The 26,922-nt window shown below is 37.7% G+C and overlaps 1 protein-coding gene across 23 annotated transcripts in view; it reads right to left on the bottom strand.

The window, feature by feature from the left end:
• Positions 1-26,922, bottom strand: part of TRIP12 (thyroid hormone receptor interactor 12) — a 149,564-nt gene that overhangs the window by 59,816 nt on the left and 62,826 nt on the right. For all 23 annotated transcript variants that reach the window (XR_006342373.1, XM_043909759.1, XM_043909757.1 and 20 more), the window contains 4 exons: positions 13,754-13,859; positions 10,978-11,114; positions 5,637-5,720; positions 4,241-4,336 (listed from right to left, as the gene is read on the bottom strand). Coding sequence is in view for 22 of the 23 variants with exons in the window: in XM_043909759.1 (XP_043765694.1) it covers positions 4,241-4,336; positions 5,637-5,720; positions 10,978-11,114; positions 13,754-13,859 (423 nt within the window). In the remaining variant the exon portion in view is untranslated. The remainder of the gene's footprint in view (positions 1-4,240; positions 4,337-5,636; positions 5,721-10,977; positions 11,115-13,753; positions 13,860-26,922) is intronic.

Genomic DNA, 26,922 nt, shown 5'->3' with positions numbered 1-26,922 from the left:
AATACCCAAAAATTATAAGCAAAATAAAGCAAAGGAGGCAAACCAACCTGGCAGCATGAAAAAAATTATTTCAAATGACTAAAATACAAAAAGCTGACCATAAAGTGAGATACAGCCCAAGAACAAAAAAAGAACTATTGCAAAACTGAAACTTTTTCAATATGACTAGTTTTGGTGCAAAGCTGAATTTTGTACTGTAGGATAAAGTAAATAAATAAATGAAAGTGACACTCGCTCAGCCGTGTCCAATTCTCTGTGACCCCAGGGACTGCAGCCTGCTGGGCTCCTCTGTCCATGAAATTCTCCAGGCAAGAGTACTGGAGTGGGTAGCCATTCCCTTTTCCAGGGACCAAAGGTGGGTCTCCAACATGGCAGGCACATTGTTTACCATCTGAGCCACCAGGGAAGCCCTAATAAATAAATAACTATTCCTGGGAACTGAAACTTTTGGTATGAAATACCAGATAAATAAAACCCCTGAAGACCTGAATTTGAATTGGCATTATCAGTATGAATTCATTGTTTTTATCTTAAAAGACTAAGTATAATCATTTCCTAGGTTTGTCCATTAAACAAGTCTAATAACAATGATCAATCCAGTAGCAAATACACCTACAGCCGAGACTGTGGGATCTAAATACCATTTCCTATAAAGGAAACCAGGGCTCTCTGAGGCAATGCCTGATTTCAAGCATTCAGTTCATGGTTGGAGTTGTTGAGCTTAACTCACCAGAAAGCAAAGAGGGCTTCAAAAACTACTGAGATCACACCAAAAAGATCAAAATGTGGAAAATTTAATCATCAGTGAAAATCAGTGAAATGTCTAAAACACATTTCAACCTGCTTGACAATGATACTTAATAACAACAGCACTCTGAATGGAAAACTGGTAAATAAAGGGTAGGAGATATTTTTCCTATGCCAACTATTCTCCTGGGTAACCAAACAGAAGGGAGAGATATTTTTTCTATGGGCTTCCCAGGTGGCTCTGATAGTGAAGAATCTGCCCACAATGTGGGAGACCTGGGTTCGATCCCTGAGTCAGGAAGATCCCCTCGAAAAGGAAAATGGCTACCTACTCCAGCAGCCTTGCCTGGAGAAGTCCTTGGACAGAGGAGACTGACGGGCTACAGTCCACGGGGTCGCAAAGAGTAGGGACATGACTCAGTATATATTTCAACAAAATTACTCCTTTTACTCCTAATAAATGGAGACTGATCACTAGATATGAAATACTTTCATTTGTAATCCCTGTTATCTAGGAACCGAGTTTTGATGGCTTAGGAGGTGATATGACTCTGTATGCTTCCTAAATATGAGAAAACACTGTATCACTTTGGCAGCGTCTTTCCCCATCAGAGGAGGAAAATAAAGAATCAAACTTGAACCTGAAAAAGTCTCTAGACCCAACTACCAGTTTACAAGAAATCTACTTTATTTATTCATTTACTTTTGCTTTTCCATTTGAGACAATGGAAATCTGACTGACTGGCATCTATTAAGAAGGAATTATTGGTTTCTTTCTCAGATATAACAATAGTAATCTGGATGTATGTGCCTATGTGTATGTGTTTTCTAAGGGGCATTATCTTGAGCTACATGATGAAATGTTTATAGAAAAAATTATAGAATATCTAGGATTCATTTCAAATTAATGCAAGAGGAGAGATGCTGGTGAGTGTTAAAGACAGACTGGCCACGAAGTAGGCACTGCTGAAGCTGAGTCATGGGCATGGGTGTGTGTAACCATTTTCTACTCTGATTCTAGTGTATAGTTTACATTAATTCCACGTGCAATAGTCAAGCCTTAATATGGAGTTCTGATGTTTAACGATAATATGCCTAGGTAGCTCTGCAACAATTTTTCTCTTCAGGAAAAAAAAAATTCCCCCCAAAATAAATGAAGTGGCAAGATAAATGAAATCAAATTTCTCTTAAAACGCACACACACACAAATGTACTTATGGCAAAGTATAGATCTTAATATAACCACAACACTGTCTAAAAATGTTAATGTCCTTACTTTTATAGTTAGAAATTCATATATATCCAGGTAGAAAAGTTAAAAATAAAAATAGTCTTGGGAATGAGGAGAACAATTAAGGGTAAAAATGAAACAATGGTTGTGTGGACCGATAACTGTTGATGGGCTTATGGAAGTTACTATACTACTAATACTTTCAACTTTCATGTGTTTGCTCTTTTTCATAATAAAGATAAATCCTGATTATCCTCAGGATAAACCCCACATTTGCTGTGGCCTGCAAAGGTCCAACATGACCTGCCAAGTACCTATACCTCTCAGATTTCACCTTCTACCACTCTCCTTTCACCTTCCTATGCCCCTCCCGCAGTCTAACGAGCAGGCCAGACTTATTTCCACCTCTGGCTGCGCACTTCCTCCTTCCTTCAGATCCTCTGCAGTGCTGGTTTTCTCACTTTGTTTTATTCTACACAAAATCTCCACACCTCAGAGGTTTCTCTAACCAGCCTATCACAACACCAGCAATCTCCTTCTATTCTCTGCTTTGTTTTCCTTCACTGTAATGACACTACCTGAAATTTTACTATATAATGATTGTCTTGCTTACTGCGAGGGTCACATTCTAACAGGGAAGTTTCCATGTGGGAAACAACTCTGCTTATCATCCTATTCATGACTCAGAACAATCCCAGTGCCTAATAAATGACACTGAATAAAAAAATCAATATTCCAGGGTCCCTAAGAACTCTGCAGGAGAGTGTTATTTGAGGGATGAGTAACAGGGCAGCAAAAGAAAATAAAAACAAAAATACCAATTGCTTCTTAAAATCCTCAAGTATTCGGTTAGTCAAAAAGTTCAAGTTTTTCCATAAGGTCAAGTTAAGATGCAAGTACATTAGAAATCTAGCCTTCTATTCATATTAAGAGCCAATGAGATATGCAACAATCAACAAAGATTTATAGTATACACTGTGTGTATGTATACTTAGTTGCTCAGCTGTGTCTGATTCTTTGCCACCCCATGGACTGCAGGCCACCAGGCTCCTCAGTCCATGGGGATTCTCCAGGCAAGAATACTGGAGTGGGTTGCCATGCCCTCCTTCAGGGGATCTGCCCAGCCCAGGGATCAAACCCAGGTCTCTCGCATTGCAAGCGGATTTCTTTACTGTCTGAGCCACCAGGAAAGCTCACTACAGTCACTATCTTGTAATAACCAACAGAAAATAATCTGAAATGTGTATATGTATAACTGAATCACCTTGCTATGCACCGGAAACATAAGTCAACTATGCTTCAGTAACATATATACATAATGAAAAAAAGACTCAAGCACACATACACGAGCACATATACACACACACTGCATTTTTTTTTAAAAAAGAATATTTGATTGAAAATTGTATGAATACGTATTTTTAAGTTCAGTGCTAATAAGCTTCGGTACACTTTAGAAGTTTTGAAATTAACACTGAAGTCTACAAATAGCCTACTGACTCTATGGAAACATTATAGATAAGTAAAAAAGAATGTTTGTTTGTATGCAAAAAAGAATGTATGTATAACTGAGTCAATTTGCTGTACATCAGAAATTAATACAATACTATAAATCAATTATACTTCAATTTTAAAAAATGCTTAAATGTAAATTTTTTACTGCTTAAGGAAGCTAAAGGAATTAAAGCCAAACGGAATTTAATGGAATTTGTAATTATGCAAAATCATACTCTTAGTTACAAACTTAGACTTAAAGAGTCACTCTTATGTCTACCATATATGGTAAGATTTCTGGGTTACATTAATTTCATTAAAAGAGTCTAGTTATTGGTAATTCTGTGAGAAATCTTTCCATTTGGGCTCACTGTATAATCAACTGCCTATTCTGTTAAAATTTATTATACCATAAAAAACTCAAGACATGAATCTATGCAAATCATGCAATCAGATGTTATAATAACCAAAGTAATCACCTGAGAGTCTTTAATCCTCTACAGCTCAAAAAAAGTTTTGCTGTTAACTCTGGATGGTTTTCCAGTGGCTCCAATTTAGTAATCAAACATAAAATGATAGAAGAAAATCTTGAAGAGTTGCTATTATTTAAGGTAAGAATATGCACAAGCTCTATTTTTTAAAATAGGTTAAAGTTCATGAAAAGTTCCTATGTGAAAACTCTCCTACATGAATAGATAAACAGTTTAAGAACAGCACTCAACTAGTAAGAGTTTTGAGGAGAGGACAAATTTAAAAGTATTCACTTACTAGCTCCGCTTCCAATTGTCCTATGGAAAAGCTGTGACATCCGAGGACCAAGAGGACCAAACAGGTGAGGGGGAAGACCCCTGGCCTCTAACAGAGCTAAGGAAAAAAGCAGAGCAGGAGGAACAGTTGAGTTGTTAATACAGCTTATCTCATCTAGAAGCTTCCAACAACTGATTCATTACATAATTCATTTAAACAATTCTACTTTCAATTTTAAACTTTAAGAGAAGCTGCATGATATATTATCATATGTGAAACAGATCGCCAGTCCAGGTTTGATGCATGAGACAGGGTGCTCAGGGCTGGTGCACTGGGATGAGGGATGGGATGGGGAGGGAGGTGGGAGCAGGGGTCAGGACAGGGAACACATGTACACCCATGGCTGATTCATGTCAATGTATGCCAAAAACCACTACAATACTGTAAAGTAATTAGCCTCCAATTAAAATAAAAATAATATTAAAAAAAAGAGAGAGAAGCTACATGCAACTTTTCAAAACCACACTTGTATATACTAATGCAATTACTGTAAGTTACAACACCCGTATGTGTCAACTCCAGGGCGTCTTAAAGTTTTATGGATATATTAAACATTAATGCCAACAGGGACCATGTAAATAGTCCAAGAAAAACCTAAAGTAAACATTTATTTTGAAGAAGTTATATGTTAAGTACATTTGCTCTGTTTTTACTCTATTATTTCCTAATCAGATATGATCATAAGATTCTCTAAAAACATAGGAAAAATCATTTTTATCAGTCCCCAAAAGTGAGAAAAACTGTTCATGAGAGTTTCAGTCAAAAAGACAATCTGAAACTCATTCATTAATGTTTCTTGCAAGTCTCACATTGGGGACTAACTGGATAAATAACTGAAGACAATAAAAATACATACCCATGCACTTGTAAACAACGTATACATAATATGAAGCTGCTTTTAAAAAAGCACTTACAACATTATAATGCCTAGAATTTATGCATACACTCTACATTCATTTTGAAACAGCTGATCAAGAATACAAAAGAATATAGCAAAAAAGCATCCTACCAGATGCACTGTTATTAGGTACCAGAGAACAATATATGAAGTGACCCCTCTTCAGTATCATCCTTAACAGATTACTAGCTGCATATGTAACCATAATGAAAAAAAAAAATTAACAATAAAAAATACACTACAGAAGATTTTATCTATTTTTAAATAGTAAAGATGAAGAAACAAATGGGTCATCTTCCAATTCCAAATCATCTAATCAGTAAATCAAGAGCTTTTTTTGGAGATATGGGTGGGCACTGCTAGATTATAGTTATATGAGCTTATTCAAATTTCAATAAAGAACACAGTGACAGGCAGCCCATGACCGTGGTTTCGTATAAGCTTGATAACGGTCTTTACCTTGTAACCGTCCCATCTCGGAGTCATCAGATTCGCTCTCCCCAGAGGTGGTCATGCCCACAGCCCCTGCAACAGAACTAGAGGCTTGGGGGCGGGGAGGGGGAGGAGGTGGGTGGCAGAGGCGGGGTGGAGAAGGTGAGGGTTAGGAGAAGAATATTTAAAACTCATTATGTCTGGTTTATCTTTAAAAAGAAAAAGCAAAGATTCATAGATAATAATACATTAAAGGCAAACGTTCTTTTAGACTTTATTATGTAGCTTTTATGGAAAAAAGATGGCTCGATGACAACAGAAACAAACATAACATACAAGCCTTGCATTTCACTCATATATGATTTTCACAGTTTCCTCCTGTCTTTGAAAGTGAAAGTGAAGTCGCTCAGTCATGTCCAACTCTTTGCGACCCCATGGACTATATAGCCTACCAGGCTTCTTCGTCCATTGGATTTTCCAGGGAAGAATACTGGAGTGGGTTGCTATTTCCTTCTCCAGATCTTCCCGACCCAGGGATTGAACCCGGGTCTACTGCATTGTAGGCAGACGCTTTACCGTCTGAGACACCAACCTCTCTTTGAAACTGCTCCTCAATTCAGTCTTATTCTGAACTCCTCTATGAAAAGTCCATAAATATAACACTGCTAAAGCCACTGTGATATTTAATAAACAGGCAAGTAATCACAAACGTAACACAGGGAGAATGCTCCACAGGGATGTGTGCCTTCTTCAGTCTGCTCTGTCTAGTCTAGTCTAGTCTGGACTAGAGCCTTGATACAATCATTTGCCATGTTCTCTTCCATTTCAAGAGTATGCAAAAATCATGCTCTCTTATTTTCAGGACAAAACACTGAAGATACACATTAACAGAAGACCACAAAACATTTAAATTTAAGTACAAAAGAGAAAGCAATAGTTAAAACAAAGGCAAGAAGAGTCACATTCAGAAGAATTCTACTACACAAAATGCTAACCTGATCAATACTTCAGTCTAAGTAAACAGTGGTTGATTCTATTACGAATCTGACCAAGAGATAAAAATATATTCCTGTAAAACTAGCAGCTTAACTGCCCCTTCCTCTCAGTGTCTGTTGAGTCCCAAAGCATTTTTTGAACAAACAATTCATCTATGTAGAATGACCACATTATCCATAATACTTTACTATGTCCATGTGACAGATTAATGACAGAACACAAGCCAAGACAAATACTTTTGTCATTATTAAAAGAGGCACATGGATCACCTATGTGAATGTAACAGATTTTTCTGAACAAAGAGATGCTAATATACCAGCCACCAACTCCATGTTTTCATAACACTTTTCTTCACTCCTCATTTAAGTATCCTATCATTTCACTAGAATTTTTTTTTTTAACTTGTTAAAAAAAAAAAAAAAGTATGGTTTGGAACAGGAGTCAGCACGTTGTGGTCCACAGGCCAAATCCAGTCTAGCACACCACTATGTAAATAAAATTTTGTTAAAATATACCCAAACTCATTCATTTACCTATTAACTATGGCTATTTTTGTGCTACAACCAGAGAGTGGTTCCAACAGAGCTTATTTAAAGCTTAAAACATCAATTATCTGGCCCTTTACAGAAAATGCTGACAAACCCCTGGTTCAGAGTTACAGGCTAAGAAGAAATAGTCATATTAAAGAGTATCAGAATTTAGTAAACTTCATACTTGTTGAAAACAAGAAACAAAACAAAACAAAAGGAAACAACCATGACTACTTTGTAATGCTGCTTAAAGGTACTAATTAAATGTTAACTCCATGGAGAATGTGTCCATATGTTTCCTCTCAACCAAACAAAGAGGTATTGCAAGCGCTGTCATGTACAAGAGGAAACCTAGGCTTTGTGTGTACTTGCTCAAGATCAGACAACTAACAACGGATATGAGATCTGAACCCAGGAAGTATGACTTTACAAGCTGTACTCTTATTAAATATACACTGTCAGAACCTTCAATGTATTCTTCAGTACTAATTTTTAATTTATGTACACTGGCTCTTTCACATTATACAGAAACCATGTTAACCAATTCTGCTATTGGGTTCCAATTATTACTAAACTTAGCAAAGTGGCTTTTAAACTTGCTTTGAAACTCTTACAAACTGTGGAAATCAAATACAAACTTGTGACAAACAAAATTGCTCTTATGTATTCTCCTCCCCTCAAAAACTCTGGAACCACATTTTTTAAGAAACAAATGGAAAGGTTCACTTAAGGTAATGCTAGAGGGTTTTATAAGAGGGTCTACTGGTTTTACTTTAAACCATTCTACAGGTTTAAGGTTTATCTTTAAGTTACCTCTTAAGAGTATTCTAAGAATTTACATAATGAATAATAAATACCTCAAACTGCCCTGCTACAAAGACCTTAACCAAGACATAAAACTTGTAAAAGCACAGAATTAAAAGAGCTGTTAAGATTATTATAGTGAGGTCCCAACCTTCATGGAGCCACAGGTTCTCTACAAGAAAGAGCAGGGATATTCTCACTTTTAATTGAGATGAGTGCCTATTTGGATACAAATCACTGAACCCGAAGCAAAAGATTCTTTCGAGCTGCCATACCTTTGATGAATGTGCTGTGCTTAGTCACTCAGTCGTGTCCAACTCTTTGCAACCCCACGGACTAGAGTCTGCCAGGTTCCTCTGACCATGAGGATTCTCCAGGCAAGAATACTAGAGCAGATTGCCATGCCCACCTCCAGGGAATCTTCCCAACCCAGGGATCAAACCCAAGTCACCCACTTTGCAGGTGGATTTTTTACCACCTGAGCCCCCAGGGAAGCCCAAGAATACTGGTGTGGGTAGCCTATCCCTTTTCTCCTGGGGTTCTTTCCAACCCAGGAATAGAACCAGGCTCTCCTGCATTGCAGGCAGATTCTTTACCAGCTGAGCTAGCCGTACCTTTGAAAGGAAATATTAAAAGCACTGGCCTACTGTAGCTCCCTTTTTGTAAGTTTTACAAAATTAATAAACCAAACTAGCTCAGCCTATGAGTGGCTGTTTGTAGTCATGCAGGTAAAGAAATGTATTCCATTCCTAGCAGTCAGTGACACAACTCTTCAATGAACACATCAAAATGTTGGACAACACACACAAAATCCATCCCCAGACACAATGTATTAATAAAAGCAAGGTTATCAAGCAGAAAAAAAAATCCAATTTCAGATTTTAAGAGACGTCAATCTATTCTTTTAAATTGGTATCTTGCCCATCGAGTCTCCACATATCATCACAGTACCATGTAAGGCAGTTTCCAATATACAGTTAAAGCTGACAGAATTCACTTTTACTTGACAGGAATGGCTAAGGGTTTAGCAGATACCCAAGTACAGGAGGCAACAAGAATACATTCTTAGTGTCATGAAAACTTTTGAGCAAGGCCAAAAGAACGGTTGTTCGGAATATAATTACACATTATACAGGTGCATGCTAAAAGATGCTCTAAACACCATCAATTAATATTCAACACTAGCTTAAAAGAGCGTTACATTTTTTAAATTCCAGTTTTATATACTGAAAAACTAAGGCACATTACACTGAAGAATTTAATACAGAGCTTGTAAGAAGTTTGCCTCTTCCTCTAGAACTACCTGAGTGAACTGGCAGAGAAAGCCCTCAGTATTCAACGCAGCCTCCAAAACGTAATCAAGTTAGTGCTTTCTAGTATCAGTGAACAGGCCACATGTATCTCTGACATAAACTTGGACAATACCAAGATTACACTGTGATTTCAAATATGGAGGCAGGCCTTCAAGGGGGGCAATCTTATGAATCTAAGCCCTTAAAGTCTTCATCCTCTTAGGTGAATATACCAGGGAACACAATTTCACACACTGCCCCCTCATTCTGGCCTCCAATTATACTCATATGAATTAAACCAACTAGTAACCGTAGGGAAGCAGAACAACACAGCTGTTGTTCAAGTGTGCACTTCAAGAGTCACACATCTGGGCCTGTAACCCTAGCAAGCTTAATGATTGTGCATTTCAATTTTCCTCATTTATAAATGAGAGTAACAGTGCTCACACCTCAGCAGGTTGTTCCAAATATTAAATGAGAATACATGGAAAATGCTTAATAGTGTGTATGCAATGGGGTGTATCCTGTGTAAATGTTAGCTATTATAATTATCATAATGAGTCCACTTTAACAACACACTCAGCAGCTCTCTCTCGAAGAGTCATCCACATAGGAATTGCTCCACTTCCATATTCAGACTTGAAGCATCAGCTGTGTTATGTAGAGCTTCAATGAGCTGCACGTGCGATGCACTTTATTTTTCCAAAACTCTACCACTTAACCCTTCAGAAAAACTATTCTAGGAAAAAGGCACTACCAGATGAGATGCTGTTAAGTTCACCATGTAGTTTATCATGTAAAACCAGGAAAGACTGGTTGGTAAAGATGTTAAGCTGGACAGAAAGCCGAGACAAAAGGCAAAAAACATGGACAGTAGTGGGAAAACCAGAACCTTCCTGCCAAACCAGTACATATGATTGACTGTAGGCAATAAAGAAAACTGGCACATATTCTGATATTAAATAAAAATACATGAAAGAATTTAATTCATTCAAAAGAAAGAATAAAGAATATATATGCCTACACCTAAAGTTATACATATTATCTAGATTTAAGGGACTTATAACCATATGTTCATAATGCTGAATTCTAATATTTTTGTATCTGTTTTAATATTAGTGACAAAGGCTTATAACAAACTACTTCTTAAACTTGTTAGTCACAATCAACCACTGAAGTCTTAGCCTGCTTTATGTATTGGTAATGGATACATACTTGGGGTGGGGTGACTTAATTTTTGCTATGCTAAGATATCAAGAATAAAAAACCCATAAAAATAGGAATAATATTATTCTTAAAGCTGCTAGGTTCAAACCGAATACTTATTTTTTACAGACTGTAACACTCTAAATTAAAATCTGCACATGGATGAAGCAATAAACTATATCCATACATTTTTATTATGAATTTAATTTTTTCAAGCAAATCAGCAGGCCACTACTATATGTGTTGATCAATATTTAATAAGCTTAAACAGAAAGGGAGTTTCTGCTTCTTAAAAGCCCTTTGAACTTAATTAGTACAAATCTGGATTTGGGGGAAAAAAATTATACAACAAAAAACAATACAACTAGTCAAAAACCAAATCTATAAACTGAAATAAAACAAGTTTGATGGCTATTAACATCTTAAGATGTAGCTGTCTCCTCTCTTCCATTATACTTGGTATACCTAAAAAGTAATTTATCTCCAAATAAATATGGAAGATACATAAACACATTTTAGGCCTAAGAAGTACCAATCTACCTGCCGCTCCCTGGGGAGTCTCATCTGTCCGTGCAGCTGAAGAGTTCACCGTCTCCTGGTTGCCTTCAGGGTCGGCCATCTTCTCCTGTCGACGAGCTTCAGCTGCTCCTCTTTTGCCCAGGCCAGAGCCTCGCCGACTACAACAGAAAAATGCCATCATAGGCAGCGCTCACAGTGACCAGGAGCAATGTCCACACAGCACAAAGCTCCAATGCATGGAACACAAAGCGAGTTTCTTCTTTTTACATAAAAATTGTTGCAGAAAATCACTATGGGTAACAACCAAGACTTTGTATATTTAAAACTCTTCCAAGCTATATCATGTTGACAATACAAGCTTTTGTGAGGCTATGAGCTACTGTCATCCTTTCAGACAGAAGTGATCTTTAAACACTTCAACTAAATGGAAAAGTGATTCCTTTAGCAGAAACAATTCATTCAAAATAGATCTCTAATTCTTGGGTAAATAGCGGATCAATATATGGAGTTTCAGACTGATAGTTGAAAATGGGGGACGGGTAAGAAGAGAGAAGACAATGGGCAAAGTTCCCATCACTTAAGTCCCAGATGATTTACATCATCAAAAAAGTTACTATCTTCATCATGGACAATAGCTTCTCCTTTAAAATAAAGAACTAAATATTCAATATTTATAGATAGATACAGATGAGATCTGGGAACACACCTGCTTCACACTGAGGCATTACTATAAGATGTGGAAAAAAGTCATTTATCATGAAGCAAACTACATTTCATTGACACTTTTTCTATTTTAATAAGTGAAATCAGTAAGCAAATCATGCACAGACAAAACACTTCCAAAATTATTACAATTTAATATTGTTTAAACAGCAGCTCCCCCAAATGACCTTGGAAGTGCAAAAACCTACTACTAAAGAAATGTTTTAGACTAAAGTCAAGCTACAGTGAAAAATGCTGCTTGATAAAGAACAAGGAGGAAGCAGGCATAAGTGACTTGGAAATGAAGGCTCTGAATTACCAGAGTTGTAGAAGAATTTATTCTTCCGATTAGTAATAAATAAATAAATAAATGTATGTCCCTCAACAGGGATTTACTCAGCCAGTCTTTCCTTCAGAAAAAAAAAACCAAACAAACCTCATTCCAAACCCAAATTACCAAGCTACAAATGACTGTGATTCAAAGGAAGTCACTTATTTAACACTTAATTGCATCAGTCACGTGACATGCTCTGTGCTCAACACCTGGTTGCTGCCCTCCAGTGTCAGTCTAGAGTGAGGAGACTGCAGCTACGAGAGGCTGTGAAAACACTAAATTTAAGCGGAATTTCAGCAAACTCAGAAAAGCTTGAGATGAAGAATGCTGCAGACAGGCGGGTAGACAGCTTGTGTGCAGCGTGTAAATAAATAACTCCTCGTGCATTAAGACAGTGCTCTCGAGGAAGAGCAGAGAAGGCTGCAGAGAAAGTCAGGACTCTAGATTACCTGACTCCGTGAACAGTTCAAACTTAATTTTCAACCACAGTGAATTCAGTTTATATCTAAGATTATAAACCTTGGGTAACCTGGATTCAAAGATTGGTCCAAAATAGGGCGAAAGCCCTGAAGAATCAAGAAATCATCTCAGAGGTCCTCATAAAAGTACTGCCAACAGAATTCAAAGGCAAACAGGTGTACTAACTCCAGATATTTAAACAATATTTTAAACAATCCTAATAGAACCATAAAACAAGTAGAAAAGCAGAGCTTAAAGGGCCTAGAGTCCTTTCCTTATGACTCATTATTAGGCAACAAGTCATTCTATTTCCTTGTGTTATTACTGTATCCACAGCCAAAGGTATAAAGTTGATTACCTTAGAGAAGAACCAAAGGAGCACTAAACCTTTCAATTGACCTGAGATGGGAAAAGCAAACTAAAAATCACCCACACCATCACTGGTTTTTGGCACATTTAGTAAAGAGAAGAAACAATATACAAAAGGAGCAAATTACACATAAAGGACAGAGAAGCCCCATGTGGTTGTGCTAATTAGCAGCACGACACCAAAACTGACCAAACCTGAAAATCTGACATGAAATTGGAGTAACAAGATTTTTTAACTTCAAGATTCTGAATCAGTTAATCAAAGTATGGGAAATAATATACTGTATCATATGTCAAAGGTAGATGATTTTCTGAAAATGGGCTCAAAGTGGGAAAAATGGAGACGTGAAAGAACACAAACAAAACCCACAGCTTCCCCTGAGGATGGGTGCTGTAAGGCAAGATGGAAATGAAGTACCTCTCTCCCCCTCACCCATTACACTCACTCACTCATGCCAGCACTTTTAGAAACTAATGAGGAAATATTACAGCCATTACAACAGGCATCCCTTTTGATCCATTAATCACACTATTGGGAAATTTAGCTACCTTTAAAAATAACCCAAATCTGCATAAAGATGCTCATTAGAGAGCTCTTTAGCAGACAGGAACTCTGAAAACAACCAAATGTCCAACTGCTGGCAGTAACTCTGTGCAAATAATGTAAAACAACAGAAGAAAAGGTAGAAGACAAAGGTGTTGTCCCCAAAAAGGCATGATTAAAACTTAGCAAAAACAGGAAAAAAAGTTAAACTAAATATTGGGGAAGAATTCACAGAAATAATAGTTCTATTTAGAATGAATTTCTTTGCTTGATTTTCAAAAATAAAACTTCCATGAAATTTGTTTTAAAAACTCATAAAATAAAGGCCTTTGGGGAAAGCTGGACCCAGGAAATGAACTAATCACACACTGACAGGCCCAAATTATTACCTGGCACTAGCGCAGGAGCCCGTGGTCTTTTGGCGTGTGCTCCGCCTCAAACTGGGGAGCTCGGCAGGTGGGGATTCGCTGCGCTTCTTGGTAGATTTTCTTAAACCTACAAACGTGAAACGCAAGAGGGACATATTTAAAGGAGTCATCTTAAAAATGACAAAATTCTTCAGGCCGCCATCCTGGTCAAAACTCCACCAACTCTTTCCGTGGGCTCTCTAGCAGCCTCTAGGTCTACTTGCATAGTCGGCCTTCACGGCCCCGGCTCATACTGGGGAAGTTCGACCGTGCCTGGCATGACTGTCCAAGGAGACGTCTTCTCTGGCCTAACCTTGACTCAAGCTTTCCTACCTCATCCCTTGAATCCTCCTCTTTTAAAAGTTCCCATCACATCTCTACTCCTCCACTGCTCTTCTCTACTAACTAAAGCCAAGAGATTTTTTTTTTTGCATATACTATGTATTTCAAGACTTTCAGTATTTCATTTAGCACTTTATTGCTACATTATCTTTGCAGTACCCCATCACACCTAGTTTCTATAATGCTCATCAATAAGGCCACAAAAGAACAAAATGTTTTCTTTCACCACCCTGCAAGGAATACACATTTGAACTGAAGCCTATTAGAATGTCCAATTTAGAGAATACAATTAGGGGAAGAAAGTTAAAACAAGCACAACACTTCACATGATAATCTGAAATCTAACACCTTTACAGGGACAACAGATTCTAAAAAGGTATAGCAACTAAGTAAAGTTTATTGTTATGAACAACGGGGAAGCCACCAGAGCATCTTCTACTGCCGCCTCCTCAAACTAGGTTGTTACCCTAGGCCCGTACATGACGTGACAACATTCTGGGCGCTGTGCTCTATCTAAACATAGAACCCCAGCAGTGAAAGGTCTCTGAAGTCAACAGACCATATTTCATTAGAACTTCGGTGTCATCTTAAACAGATGTTAACTTTCTCAGAGACCAACTGTACAATTAATACAGTTCTCCAGATCACCTGTTTCTTCTTAAGTTTTTTTTTTCCCACTGAAATCTGAAAGATGGACATAGCATGTAGACAGATTATGAGGGAGTGATTGCTCAGTTACATCTGACTTTTTGCGCCCCATGGATTGTAGCTCGCCAGGCTCCTCTGTCCATGGGATGAGTATCCCCGCAAGAATACTGGAGTTGGTTGCCATTTCCTTCTCCAGGGGACCTTGCTGACCTAGGGACTGAACTCACCTCTCCTGTGGCTCTTGCCTTGGCAGGCAGATTCTTCACCACTGAGCCACCTGGGAAGTCCTAGACAGCTAATGGAGTAAGCTTCATATGTTCAGCTAATAATGTCACTATTTTTAACATTTAAAAAATTTAGAAATTAAGTCTTATTTCAGAAAATATTACACTTATCTCTCTATCCAAAATATGCAATGAAGTTGGAACAGACAAAAAATGTTCAATTTAGAGGGAAAAAATCACCAGTGCACATTACATTAAAACTGCAATTAAAAAAACAAATAAGTTACTTTTACTTATCAGTTCAGCTCAGTTGCTCAGTCATGTCTGACTCTGCGAGCCCACGGACTGCAGCACTCCAGGCTTCCCTGTCCTTCACCAACTCCCAGAGTTGGCTCAAATGCATGTCCACTGAGTCAGTGATGCCAACCAACCATCTCATCCTCTATCGTCCCCTTCTCCTCCTGCCTTCAATCCTTCCCAGCACCAGGGTCTTTTCCAACGAAGTCAATTCTGTGCATTAGGTGGCCAAAGTATTGGAGCTTCAGCATCAATCTTTCCAATGAATATTTAGGACTGATTTCCTTTAGGATGGACTGGCTTAATCTCCTTGATGCCCAAGGGACTCCCAAGAGTCTTCTCCACCACCACAGTTCAAAAGCATCAATTCTCTGGCACTCAGCTTTCTTTTTAGTCCAACTCTCACACTCATAACATGACTACTGGAAAAACCATAGCTCTGACTGGATGGACCTTTGTAGGCAGAGTAACGTCTCTGCTTTTTAATATGCTGTCTGGGTTTGTCATAGCTATTTTCCCAAGGAGCAAGTGTCTTTTAGTTTCATGGCTGCAGTCATCACCTGCAGTGATTCTGGAGCCCAAGAAAATAAAGTCTGTCACTGTTTCCATTGTTTCCCCATCTATTTGTCATTTTCCACTTTTTGCCACTTTCACTTATAAAGCACTTTAAAAACCTGTAAATTATTTTCACTAATATGACTCAATTCATGTAATACTGAAGTGCCTTCATATATACTATGATATATAGTAATGGGCACTAGCATAAACTTTCACAACTATTCAGTGACATTCAATATTTAACAATGTTAAGGCCTACTGCTTTACTACTAATTTATGGTGACAGCATACTTTTGGACACTTTCACTACTCATGCCCTATTTTAGACTTCTGTGTTTAAACTCTCTTTTAAACTTCATGCAAAGGTAATTTCCATATGATAAAATGTACTCATTTTAAATGGGGTTCGATGAGTTTGACGAATATATTCACTGGTATAACCAACACTGCAATCGAGATATCAAACGTTTCCATCACTTTAAAAAGTTCCTTTATGGTCCCTGCAATAAATTCTCCCAACACACACACACTTCAGGTCTCTGGCAATCACTGGTCTTCTTTCCTGTTGCTACTGCCTACTTTGGAGCTTCTCACAAATGGAATCATAGTGTTCTGGATGACCTCATGCTGTTGCGCATATTGGTCCATTCCTTTCTAAAGCAAACTGGCATTCCTTTTGTGTGTGTCACAATGTCTATCCACCATCCTTGCTGTTGTTACACTTTAAAAGAACTCTACTAAGTTACAGAGAAGTAGGGCAAAGAAAAGTCAAAACAAGAGTAAACAGAAAAAATATAACTGATGTCAAAATATCATAATGTAAAATGACTCTCAGGCTAATTGACATGACTCCATCCAGCCTGATAAACTAGAGCGAGAACCTCAAATATTCTGTTCTCTAAACTTTGTTACAGAACTATATAAATTCCTCCAAAAGTCTAAAATGTGTTTAGAACATAGAAAGGTCATAAATTCTGGAGAAAAGGGAGCTGAAACTTCAGGGACAGCTTAAACTTCTTTTGGCCATTCAGCAAACTGACAATGTTAAGCTATGGAGATTTGCAAAAGCACTTTCAGATATGAAGTTATCATAATAATTGTTTTTCATACACAAAAATATTAACTGACTTGCTTAAAAGTGCATAATTCTACACCATTCTAAGCTTATTTTTGAAGCAGAATTGAGTACTACATCTTCAATATACTTGTGACAAGGTGTTAAAATTTTGCTTTACTTGTTCACTTATAAACCTCTAAAACTTAAAAAAAAAAAAAAGAGTACATTTGTAGAAAACAAGGTGAAAGACAACCCTCAGAATGAGAGAAAATAATAGCAAAGGCAACAACTGATAAAGAATTAATTTCCAAAATATACAAGCATCTTATACAACTCAATACCAGAAAAGCAAACAACCCAATCAAAAAGTGGGAAAGGGACCTGAAGAGACATTTCTCCAAAGACCTACAGATGGCTAACAAGCACATGAGAAGATGCTCAACATCACTCATCATGAGAGAAATGCAAATCAAAACTACAGTGAGATACCACCTCACACCAGTCAGAATGGCCATCATCATAAAGTCTACAAGCAGTAAGTGCTGGAGACAGTGTGGAGAAAAGCAAAGAGTCTTGCATTGCTGATGGGAATGTAAACTGATATAGCCACTATGGAAGATGGTACGGAGACTCCTTAAAAAGGTAGGAATAAAACCAACATATGACCCAGCAATCCCAGTCCTAGGCATATACCCTGAGGAAAAAAAAAGTGAAAAAGACACGTGTACCCCAATGTTCACTGCAGTAATAGCTAGAACATGGAAGCAACCTAGATGTCCATCAACAGATCAATGGATAAAGAAGCTGTGGTACATACATACAATGGAATACTACTCATCCATAAAAAGGAACACACTTGAATCTGTTCTAATGAGGTGGATGAAAACTAGAACCCATTATACAGAGTCAATTAAGTCAGAAAAAGAAATATAAACATTGCATACTGACACACATATATGGAATCTGAAGAGATGGCACTGATGAATTTATTATGAGGGCAGCAATGGAGAAACAGTTACAGAGACAAACCTATGGACATGGTGGGAGGAGAGGAGGGAGAAGGGAGATATATGGAGAGAGTACATAGAAATTTACAATACCATGTGTAAAACAGAGAGCCAATGGGAATTTGCTCTATGACTTGGGAATTCAAACAGGGGCTCTGAAATAGGCTGAAGGGTGGGGAGGGAGATGGGAGGGAGGTCCAGGAGGCAGGGCACATGGGTGTACCTATGGCTGATTCTTGATGTATGACAGAAAACCACAAAATTCTGTAAAGCAATTATCCTTCGTTTAAAAAAAAAAAAAAAGAGTATGTTTTGTAAAACAAAAGTGTTTCCAATCATTCTTCTGGTCAAATATGGAGGCTTTTAATAAAGGAGGAAACATGGAAAGGTGTAAACCAACAACCTCCTGTCGTGTGTGTACAACACATACAACATACACCTCTCTGTCCCAAGCTCTGTAACGCAGCAAAACTGCACCTTATCATTTATTTTTACAATGCCACTTTAAGAAGCAACCAGAATTATCATGGATCAGATTAATATATTCTTATCCACAAAGTCTTTGTATAATAAAGTTAGATATGTCTTGTATCAAAGCTCTTGACCACTGCACAATTCGCAGTCCACTTATACTTGGATATTGTTCAATAAATAGTAAATAACTATAGGATGAAACACTTCATAGTTCTCATTGTTCAAGGATCAACTATGTATTGGTATAAGGAAACCTGCACTTGTTCCTACAAATATATTCCTATCATCTTTATTCCTCTGGATAAAGGTGAAGCTAGAAGTTAATATTTTCTTAAAACTCCTAATTGATTTGCTTCTTTTTTTTTATCTTACTCCTTTTTTTTTTCTTTTTCAAAGTATTCCTAACCAAAACGGATTTATACAAAGTCCAGGACTTCAAAATAGTCTTTTTTCCTGAAGTGTGACATTTTCAAAGTGTGACATTCTGAAAGTGTGACATTCGATGGTTTTTCCAGTAGTCATGTATGGATGTGAGAGTTGGACTACAAGGAAAGCTGAGCACCAAAGAATTGATGTTTTTGAACTGTGGTGTTGGAGAAGACTCTTTAGAGTCCCTTGGACTGCAAGGAGATCCAACCAGTCCATCCTAAAGGAAATAAGTCCTGAATATTCTTTGGAAGGACTGAGTCTGAAGCTGAAACTCCAGTACTTTGGCCACCTGATGCGAAGAACTGACTCACTCGAAACGACCCTGATGCTGGGAAAGATTGAAGGCGGGAGGAGAAAGGGACGACAGAGGATGAGATAGTTGGATGGCATCACCAATGCAATGGACATGAGTCTGATTGGCTCCGGGGGCTGTGATGGACAAGGAAGCCTGGCACGTTGCAGTCCATGGGGTCGCAAAGAGTCGGACATGACTGAGTGACTGAACTGAACTGATGTTCAAGTGCATACATTGATATCAATGTATGTATCAATGGCTACTTTTCTAAAAGAAATTCACAAAAATTGATCACATAAAAAGGGATCATAGATGTTTACTTAAAAATCACTCAGAAACCATAAAAGATAAGTTGTGCAGATGAATGATATTGAGCTAAAAATCCAAGTGGAATTTTCTAAGCCAAATTTTTATTTCCTAGTCAATGTATAGCAATTTCAGGCATTGATTGATGCCATGAATTAAAACTGAGAAATGTGCAAAGATACTCGTCTAACCATTGTAATAATGAGAAACTGGAAAAGCACTAAATGTTCAATAATAGGGAATGGTTAAATAAACATCAGTATGGTAATAAAAACTGTAGCAACACAATGTTAATGAGGATGTGAACAAATTGGCATTTTTACACTGCCAGTGAGAATACAGGGGTTCCCTGGTGGTTTAGATGGTAAAGAATCTGTCTGCAATGTGGGAGACCTGGGTTCAATCCCTGGGTTGGAAAGATCCCCTGAAGGAGTGTATGGCAACCAACTCCAGTATTCTTCCCTGGAAACTCCCCAAGGACAGAGGAGCCTAGTGGGCTACAGTCCATGGGGTTGCAAAGAGTCAGACACGACTGAGCGACTAAGCACAGCACACAGTGAGAATATAAACTCATATTTCTGGGAAGAATTCATAGTATATATTAATGTTTAAAAGAAAAATAACCAGTGACCTAACAAGAAACTAATGAATTACTGAACTAGAATCAATGTTAAAGTTTACAACAACAGTGTAAATGGGAATGGGCTAAGAGATACATCCATATACTATTAAAATGATATAATTTATAGCTTATTTTCTGAAAGGAAAATGTCAGTTAAAATCAGTTAAGCAGATAAACCCCTCTGGTTTCTTCATTCCTGAAACATGGATAACTACGTCACTGTGTCATCATGATAATGAAATTTAATGTACGTCAACTGCCTAGTATGAAGCCAGTCTTATAACAGGCACTCAAAAAGCAACACCCACTGTCATGTGGAGTGAGCGTCTACTCTTGATAAAAATATATGCATATACATAGAAAAATGTCTGCCTTCTAGGTAAAGACAAAGACTTGACCACACATGCATTTGCGTCTGTCCTCTAGTGAAACTCTACTAAAATAGCTTTAAAAGGATCTGAGGCATAAATTCACAAGGGTGGGAAGAATGGCAGAGACAACTATCACAACACAACACAATTTCAGAAGATGAAAAAGCAGTAATTCTGGTGCTAAATACAGGGGAAAGACAAGAAACTGAAAGTAGAAAACAGAGATAAACTACCAATTAGACTGACACTCAGAATCCCACAAAGGTCCAGGAGTTGATGGTACCAAATACCTCTGGGACAACTGCAGAGTTTAAACCGAGGACTGGTTCACAGACTGTTTATGAGTAGTCAGAGTCTAGATCCCCTCCCCCACTTGTACTGCTGTGTAAATGTCACTCTCCTGAGGCAGGTATACTAAGACCTTTATTCTTCAGAAAGTACAAAACACAGAAATTCTAGGTTCAAGTACACAGTTGCAAACAGGTGCACCAAACCAAAAATTCAGAGAGGGGAGGTGATCAAGAATATATAGACCAACTGGATGACATATGACCTCTTTCCTAGGCATCTTCTCCCACTAAGCCCCAGAATTCTGGCAGTTAGGTTTTCACTTCCAAGCAGGAGTCTGAAAGAATCTTCCCTGTGGAATTTTACCAAAGAAAAAAGATCTGAAAATGATGATAGCCCAATTAGTTCATTAGATAGTGAATCTCAGTCAAATCTCATCTATATGCTCAGAGCTTACAGGTTACGTATTTGGTTTCTCTACTCTCGTTAATAAGGAGACAGCCAGCAATTATCAGAATTTTAGTAAATTTCCTAGTATGAAGTCAAAACCAAAGTAAACCTACCTCACAAAAAAGTACCTAAGAGATTTCTGCAAGAAAAGAAAACTTACTCTGAATGGGAGACAGAAACAAGAGACACAGACAGGACTTGTATCTATTTAAAAAAAAAAAAGACGATGTTCACAGCAGGACTGTTTACAACAGCCAAGACACAGAAGCAACTGAAATGCCTGTCAATAAATGACAAGAGTAGGGAAATGTGGTGTGTATACACACACACACACACACACACACAACTGTTACTCAGACACAAAAAAGAATGAACTAATATCATCTGAAGGTATATGGATGAACCTAGAGAACATGATGCTTGGTGACATAAGTCAGACAGAGAAGGACAAATATATAATGCTATCACATACACGAAGGATGTAAAAAAATAACAAAAATGAAATGTATATACAAAAAAGAAACAGACTCACAGAAACAGAAAACAAACTTGTGGTTACCAAAAGTGCGTGTGTGCTCAGTCACTCAGTTCTGTCTGACTCTTTGCAACCCATGGACTATAGCCTGCCAGGGTCCTCTGTCCATGGCATTTTACAGACAAGAATACTGGAGTGGGTTGCCATTTCCTTCTCCAGGGCATCTTCCTGAACCAGGGATCGAACCCGGGTCTCCTGCACTGGCAGCTGGATGCTTTATCACTGAACCACCTGGGAAGCCTAAAGGGGGGGACAGGGTGTATGTGTGGCGAATTACAGCCCAGAGGTACGGAACTAGAACCTATAAACTACTACATATAAAACAGATAAGCAACAAAGATTTACTATATAGTGCAGGAAATAATATCCAATATCTTGTAATAACCAATAATGCAATAAAATAAAAAGGGCAGCCATTCAGAGGTCTCATTACTTCAGGAAAATGAAACAAAAGCATGCAGCCAGCTTGAGAACAAGTGTAGACAATCAGTAATCAGTCTGGAGTTGAGTGACAGGGTCAAGAAAGGGAAAACAAAATTAATTATTAAATTCAGTAAAAACAAGCCTGAGTAAGAAAGAGAAGTTCCTACAGACTCAAGTGTTAGCTGAGCAACAATCGAGACTGTGGAAATGGAAAGCACATACCACATGCGTTTGGTGGGTGAAGTGGTGGGGTACATTTCCCATAAAAGGCACACACTAGTGCTCAAAGTGAAAAAATTCCAACAGATAAAGACAAATGAGCACATAATTAACACATACACAAATAAACACAAAATGATCAGCTGCGTGGAAGGGCAATGTGACAGAAAGAATACTACTTTTAATAACACATTTTATATCACTTGACTTTAAACTGAAAATAAATATTGAAAAAAACGTTAGCAAGATACACACAGGAAGAGAGAGAACCTAGGAATGGGATTAAGTGATTTTTTTTTCTTCTTTGTTATGTTTTGGTATTTTTCTGGATTTTTCATTTTTAGTAACAAACACTTTATGATCATAAGTATCAAAGTATTACAGAATACAGAGGCATGAATATGAGAGCATTTTTCATTTGATTTATATGTAAATTTAGTAAAGAGCAATTGGGCTGAATTAACCCTCATTCTGACTTGGTACATAAAAATACATACCAGGGTTGTTTAAAATTCACAGTATAAAAGAAAGCAAGCCTAAAAGAGGCCAATGATATTTGCTTCCATTTAAAATTCCTTTTTTTAATATTTGGCAACTAATTTTTTAAATTTATTTTTTAAAGCTTCAAAAATGTAAAGCAAACACTGTTGGTAATATGTGGTTACATATTAGAACTATCAGAACTACTAAATTACTTCAACACTTGCCTTATAATATATAAAACTCTTTTAATCCTCAATTCTTTTTCCTTTAAAAAACTCTTTTAATACTCAATTCTTTTTCCTTTAAGCTTCTCACCCATTATCTCACCAGGCTAAAAGATAATTCGTTTTTCTTCAAACTCAGCAGGTATGGCCCTATAAGACCCAACTAGATAAAACCAAGAGTTTATTTTTATCAATAAATTCTTCTGTCCTGCTCAACTCATTCTTCTTTCTTCTCTTCACGCAAGAGACCAAAAGTACCTTGTTTCAGACTGATGGAAAGAGTCCTAATGTTAGCAGAATTAGCTTCCCAGAATTTGACATCTGCCTGGTTCTTGTCTAGTTCTAATAATGGCTACAGGCTGAATGCAAGTCACAGAAGAGTATGAAACTCAAGCTGAAAATAATCTAGTAACTATGGCTATGTTGTTAATAATGTGCACATGATGGCCACTTTAAGTAATGAAGAGGAAACTACAGCTACAAACAGACATATTGCACTGAAAGTATAATAACTTTAAATTTTCTATAAATACATTCCAAAATTAATCCCAGATTTGATCACAAACTGTTCCTTATAGGAAAGTCTATGTCATCCATCGCCTTCTACTATTAAGACAGTATATACTTTGAAATAGTCAAATTACTTAAAAATTAGCCTAAAGAAAAGGTAGGAAGATTAAGCAGCATATTATAAGAATATTATTTGTAGCATTACACGGCCCCACTGGTTTTACATTTATGCTACAAAAAATTTATGCTACAAAGACTGCTAAGGTTAAAAAGTCACAGCAAGAAAAGTTTCCTCATGCAGATTAAAAATTGTCATATAACACTATCCCTCCTCGGGGTATTCTCAAGACTTCTATCAGTTGATGCAAGGTGAACTTTGTTCCAGGGCGATTCTGATCAGCTGGAGCTGACAAGCCACAGGTTCCAGAAGCCCATCACAAAGTAGCTGCTTCTCTAGTTTTCCTGCCTGCCCTATTTTTCTGCCTCTCCAGAAACTTGTTCAACAGTTGCCGAAGCAGCACAGCAGAAAAGCTCTTCCTGCTTAAGTGATGTGACTAAACACATCATTTCCAAAGTGAGTTCCACGGACCTCTGTTGTCTCCCAAAGTAACAGGTGGTCAAACATTTATAAAATAATGGGTTAAGGAGAAGTTACCTTAAGAATTCTTCCAGCTTTCAAGATGTGAAAGCATATCCTAAATCTCCTTGAGTAATATTTGGCCATGGCAAATGGGTTTACACAAAACCATCAAGTGAGTACTGCTATTCCTACAATTTGGAAACAATTTCCTTTACCAGGAAGCTTTACTGAAGCCAACCAAATCTTAGAATAAGCCTATACCTGAGGAAATGTATCACCTTCAAATTAACAGGTTCACCTATTCTTAAAAGTTGAAGAAAATCAATAATGTACCAAATCTGGAATGCTTTCTAACTCACAAAACATCCACTCCATTTTTTAGTTAACTTACAGAAATTTTTCACCAGTTGCTCATCTACTGAATGACTGTAAACACTGAAGCTAATTCTGCCTCCAAATTAATATTAAAATTAAAAAAGAATCAAACTAATTCCTGATGCACACAAATGCCCTTCAAATCTATCACAACAATTCAAAATTCACCATTGCATGTTTATATGGCACTTTAATTTCACAAAGTTGTTTCTGCCTACATTCTTTCATTTATGCTTCATCACAATGAATATTATCATTCTGCAAAGACTAGGGATTAGGTAGCTATCATAATTGCAGTTCAATGATTTGCTCAATGCCACAAAACTATTTTTCGGTCTTCCAAATCTAAAGGTAGCCACACATTCAATTAATCAATAGTTAGGATATGTATCAATCCTACATTCTCAGAACAATGTTCCTGAGTGCTTTAAGACACTCAATTTCAGTTACACACACTAAATTTAGTGACACATCCTTACGTACTATAAGCACTGTGCTATGTCTCTTCACATATATATTCATTCGTCAAACAACTATTGTGGCTATTTTACAATGAAAAGCTTACCAACTTTCTCAGAAACCAGATGATAAAATGGCAGAACCAGGATTCAAATCTAGGATTTTTAGCTCCATATTAAGAGCTCTCTCTCCTCAAAATACCATTACCTGAAATCCAGGGATTTCTCTAAGATACCTCATCTTGCCTCTCTATAAATTATCAAGTACTGCCAATCCTCTTGCAGAACTCTCCTGAAGTGACCCATTTAATCACATTAAAACTCACCCTGCCCTGATGACTCCAGGAAGCGTGTCTACATTGAGCTCATCCAATCTTATCAGTTCTCTGCACCCTAAACTACCCTGTGGAATCACATGACCTGGGTTTGACTCTTGGCTCTATCACTTCGTAGTTCTGTGACCCTGGACAGGTAACTTGATCACACTGACCCTGAAGCTCCTTATCTGTAAGATGGGAATATTACTACCTGTCACACAGGGCTGACCACAGGTAAATGAGATGATCCATGTCAACTATTTACAAAGTTGTCAGGCACTAGGAAGCACTTTAAATATTTGCTATTATTTCATCTTGCAATGTTTTTCACTTACTTGTCAAGAAGCAGACATGCAGTAAATGCTATAATATGAATCTCTGGCTCAACCAGTATTATTCATCCCTAAAGATGAATCGATACTAGTAAAGAAGAATCAAATAAAAGTTCACCTCCTCTGGGATCTTAACATCTCTTAATGATCCAAATAGGGTGCAAGAGCAAAACCCAAAGAACAATGGGTGAAAAGTAAGTGACACAGCAAAGGAAGCAAAGGTTTCATAGTCATGCATACCCCTCTCTTCAAATCCTAACTCTTGTCACTTAGGAGATATGTTACTCTGGTAAGTTATTTCACCTCCCTGGAATAAATTTCCTTAGTAACCACTAACAAGCACCAATTTTTCTGAAAATTAAATGAGACTGCATTTGTAAAATACCTGGCACTTTTAAATGCTAAACAAATGCTGGTTCCCGTCTCTTGTTTCAACAGCTTAGGCTATAATTAGAGCTTAGAAGTAGGATAGTGGCAATAAAAATGGGAAAGTGATATTAGTGACCACAGAACACACGAAGATTTTGTGAATATAAGGAAAACAATTATGAAGTGAGTTTTAAAAACTACTCCATCAGGTGTGACCATGTGCAGTGAGTACAGCAGCGTATCTGGGCTTGGTTTCATTATGTCACAGCGGCAGCATCAACACCTGGAGCTTTCTGTTTGAGAGCAACTGCACAACCAAGGGAATCTGGCTGGTCAGCCACTTACAGAGGGGACTTCCCTGGTGGTCCAGTGACTGAGAATCTGCCTGCCAATGCAGAGGACATGGGCTGGATCCTTGGTCCAGGAGGATCCCACATGCCGCCGAGAGCAACTAAGCCCCTGCACCGAACTACTGAGCCCACACGCCCTAGAGCCTGGGCTCTGCAACAAAAGAAGCCACTGCAGTGAGAAGACCACATACCGCAACTGAAGAGTAGCCCCCCAACCTGTTGCAACTAGAGAAAACCCATGCACAGCAATGAGGATCCACTGCAGATAAAAATTAAAAAAAAAAAAAAAGACACAAGAAGAGGTATAAAAGAGGAGATAAATAACTTCAATTCTCAAGAAAGCCTTGTCAGGACCAGTGGACAAATTGCTGTCCCTTTTTATTGAACCTTTTATTTCCTCTGACTTTAACATACGGATCCTAATCTTCACCCAATATCTAAATTCAAATTCAAATAGTTCAGTGGAAAAGAATCTGCCTGCGAATGCAGGAGACAGGGTTCAATCCCAAGTTCAGGAAGATTCCCTGGAGGAGGAAACCCACTACAGTATTCTTGCCTGGAGTATCCCATAGATAGAGAGGCCTGGCAGGTTACAGTCCATGGGGTTG

This window comes from Cervus elaphus, chromosome 8, assembly GCF_910594005.1.
Source record: "Cervus elaphus chromosome 8, mCerEla1.1, whole genome shotgun sequence".
NCBI classification, from domain to species: domain Eukaryota; kingdom Metazoa; phylum Chordata; class Mammalia; order Artiodactyla; family Cervidae; genus Cervus; species Cervus elaphus.
This window is presented reverse-complemented; position numbering and strand designations above follow the sequence as displayed.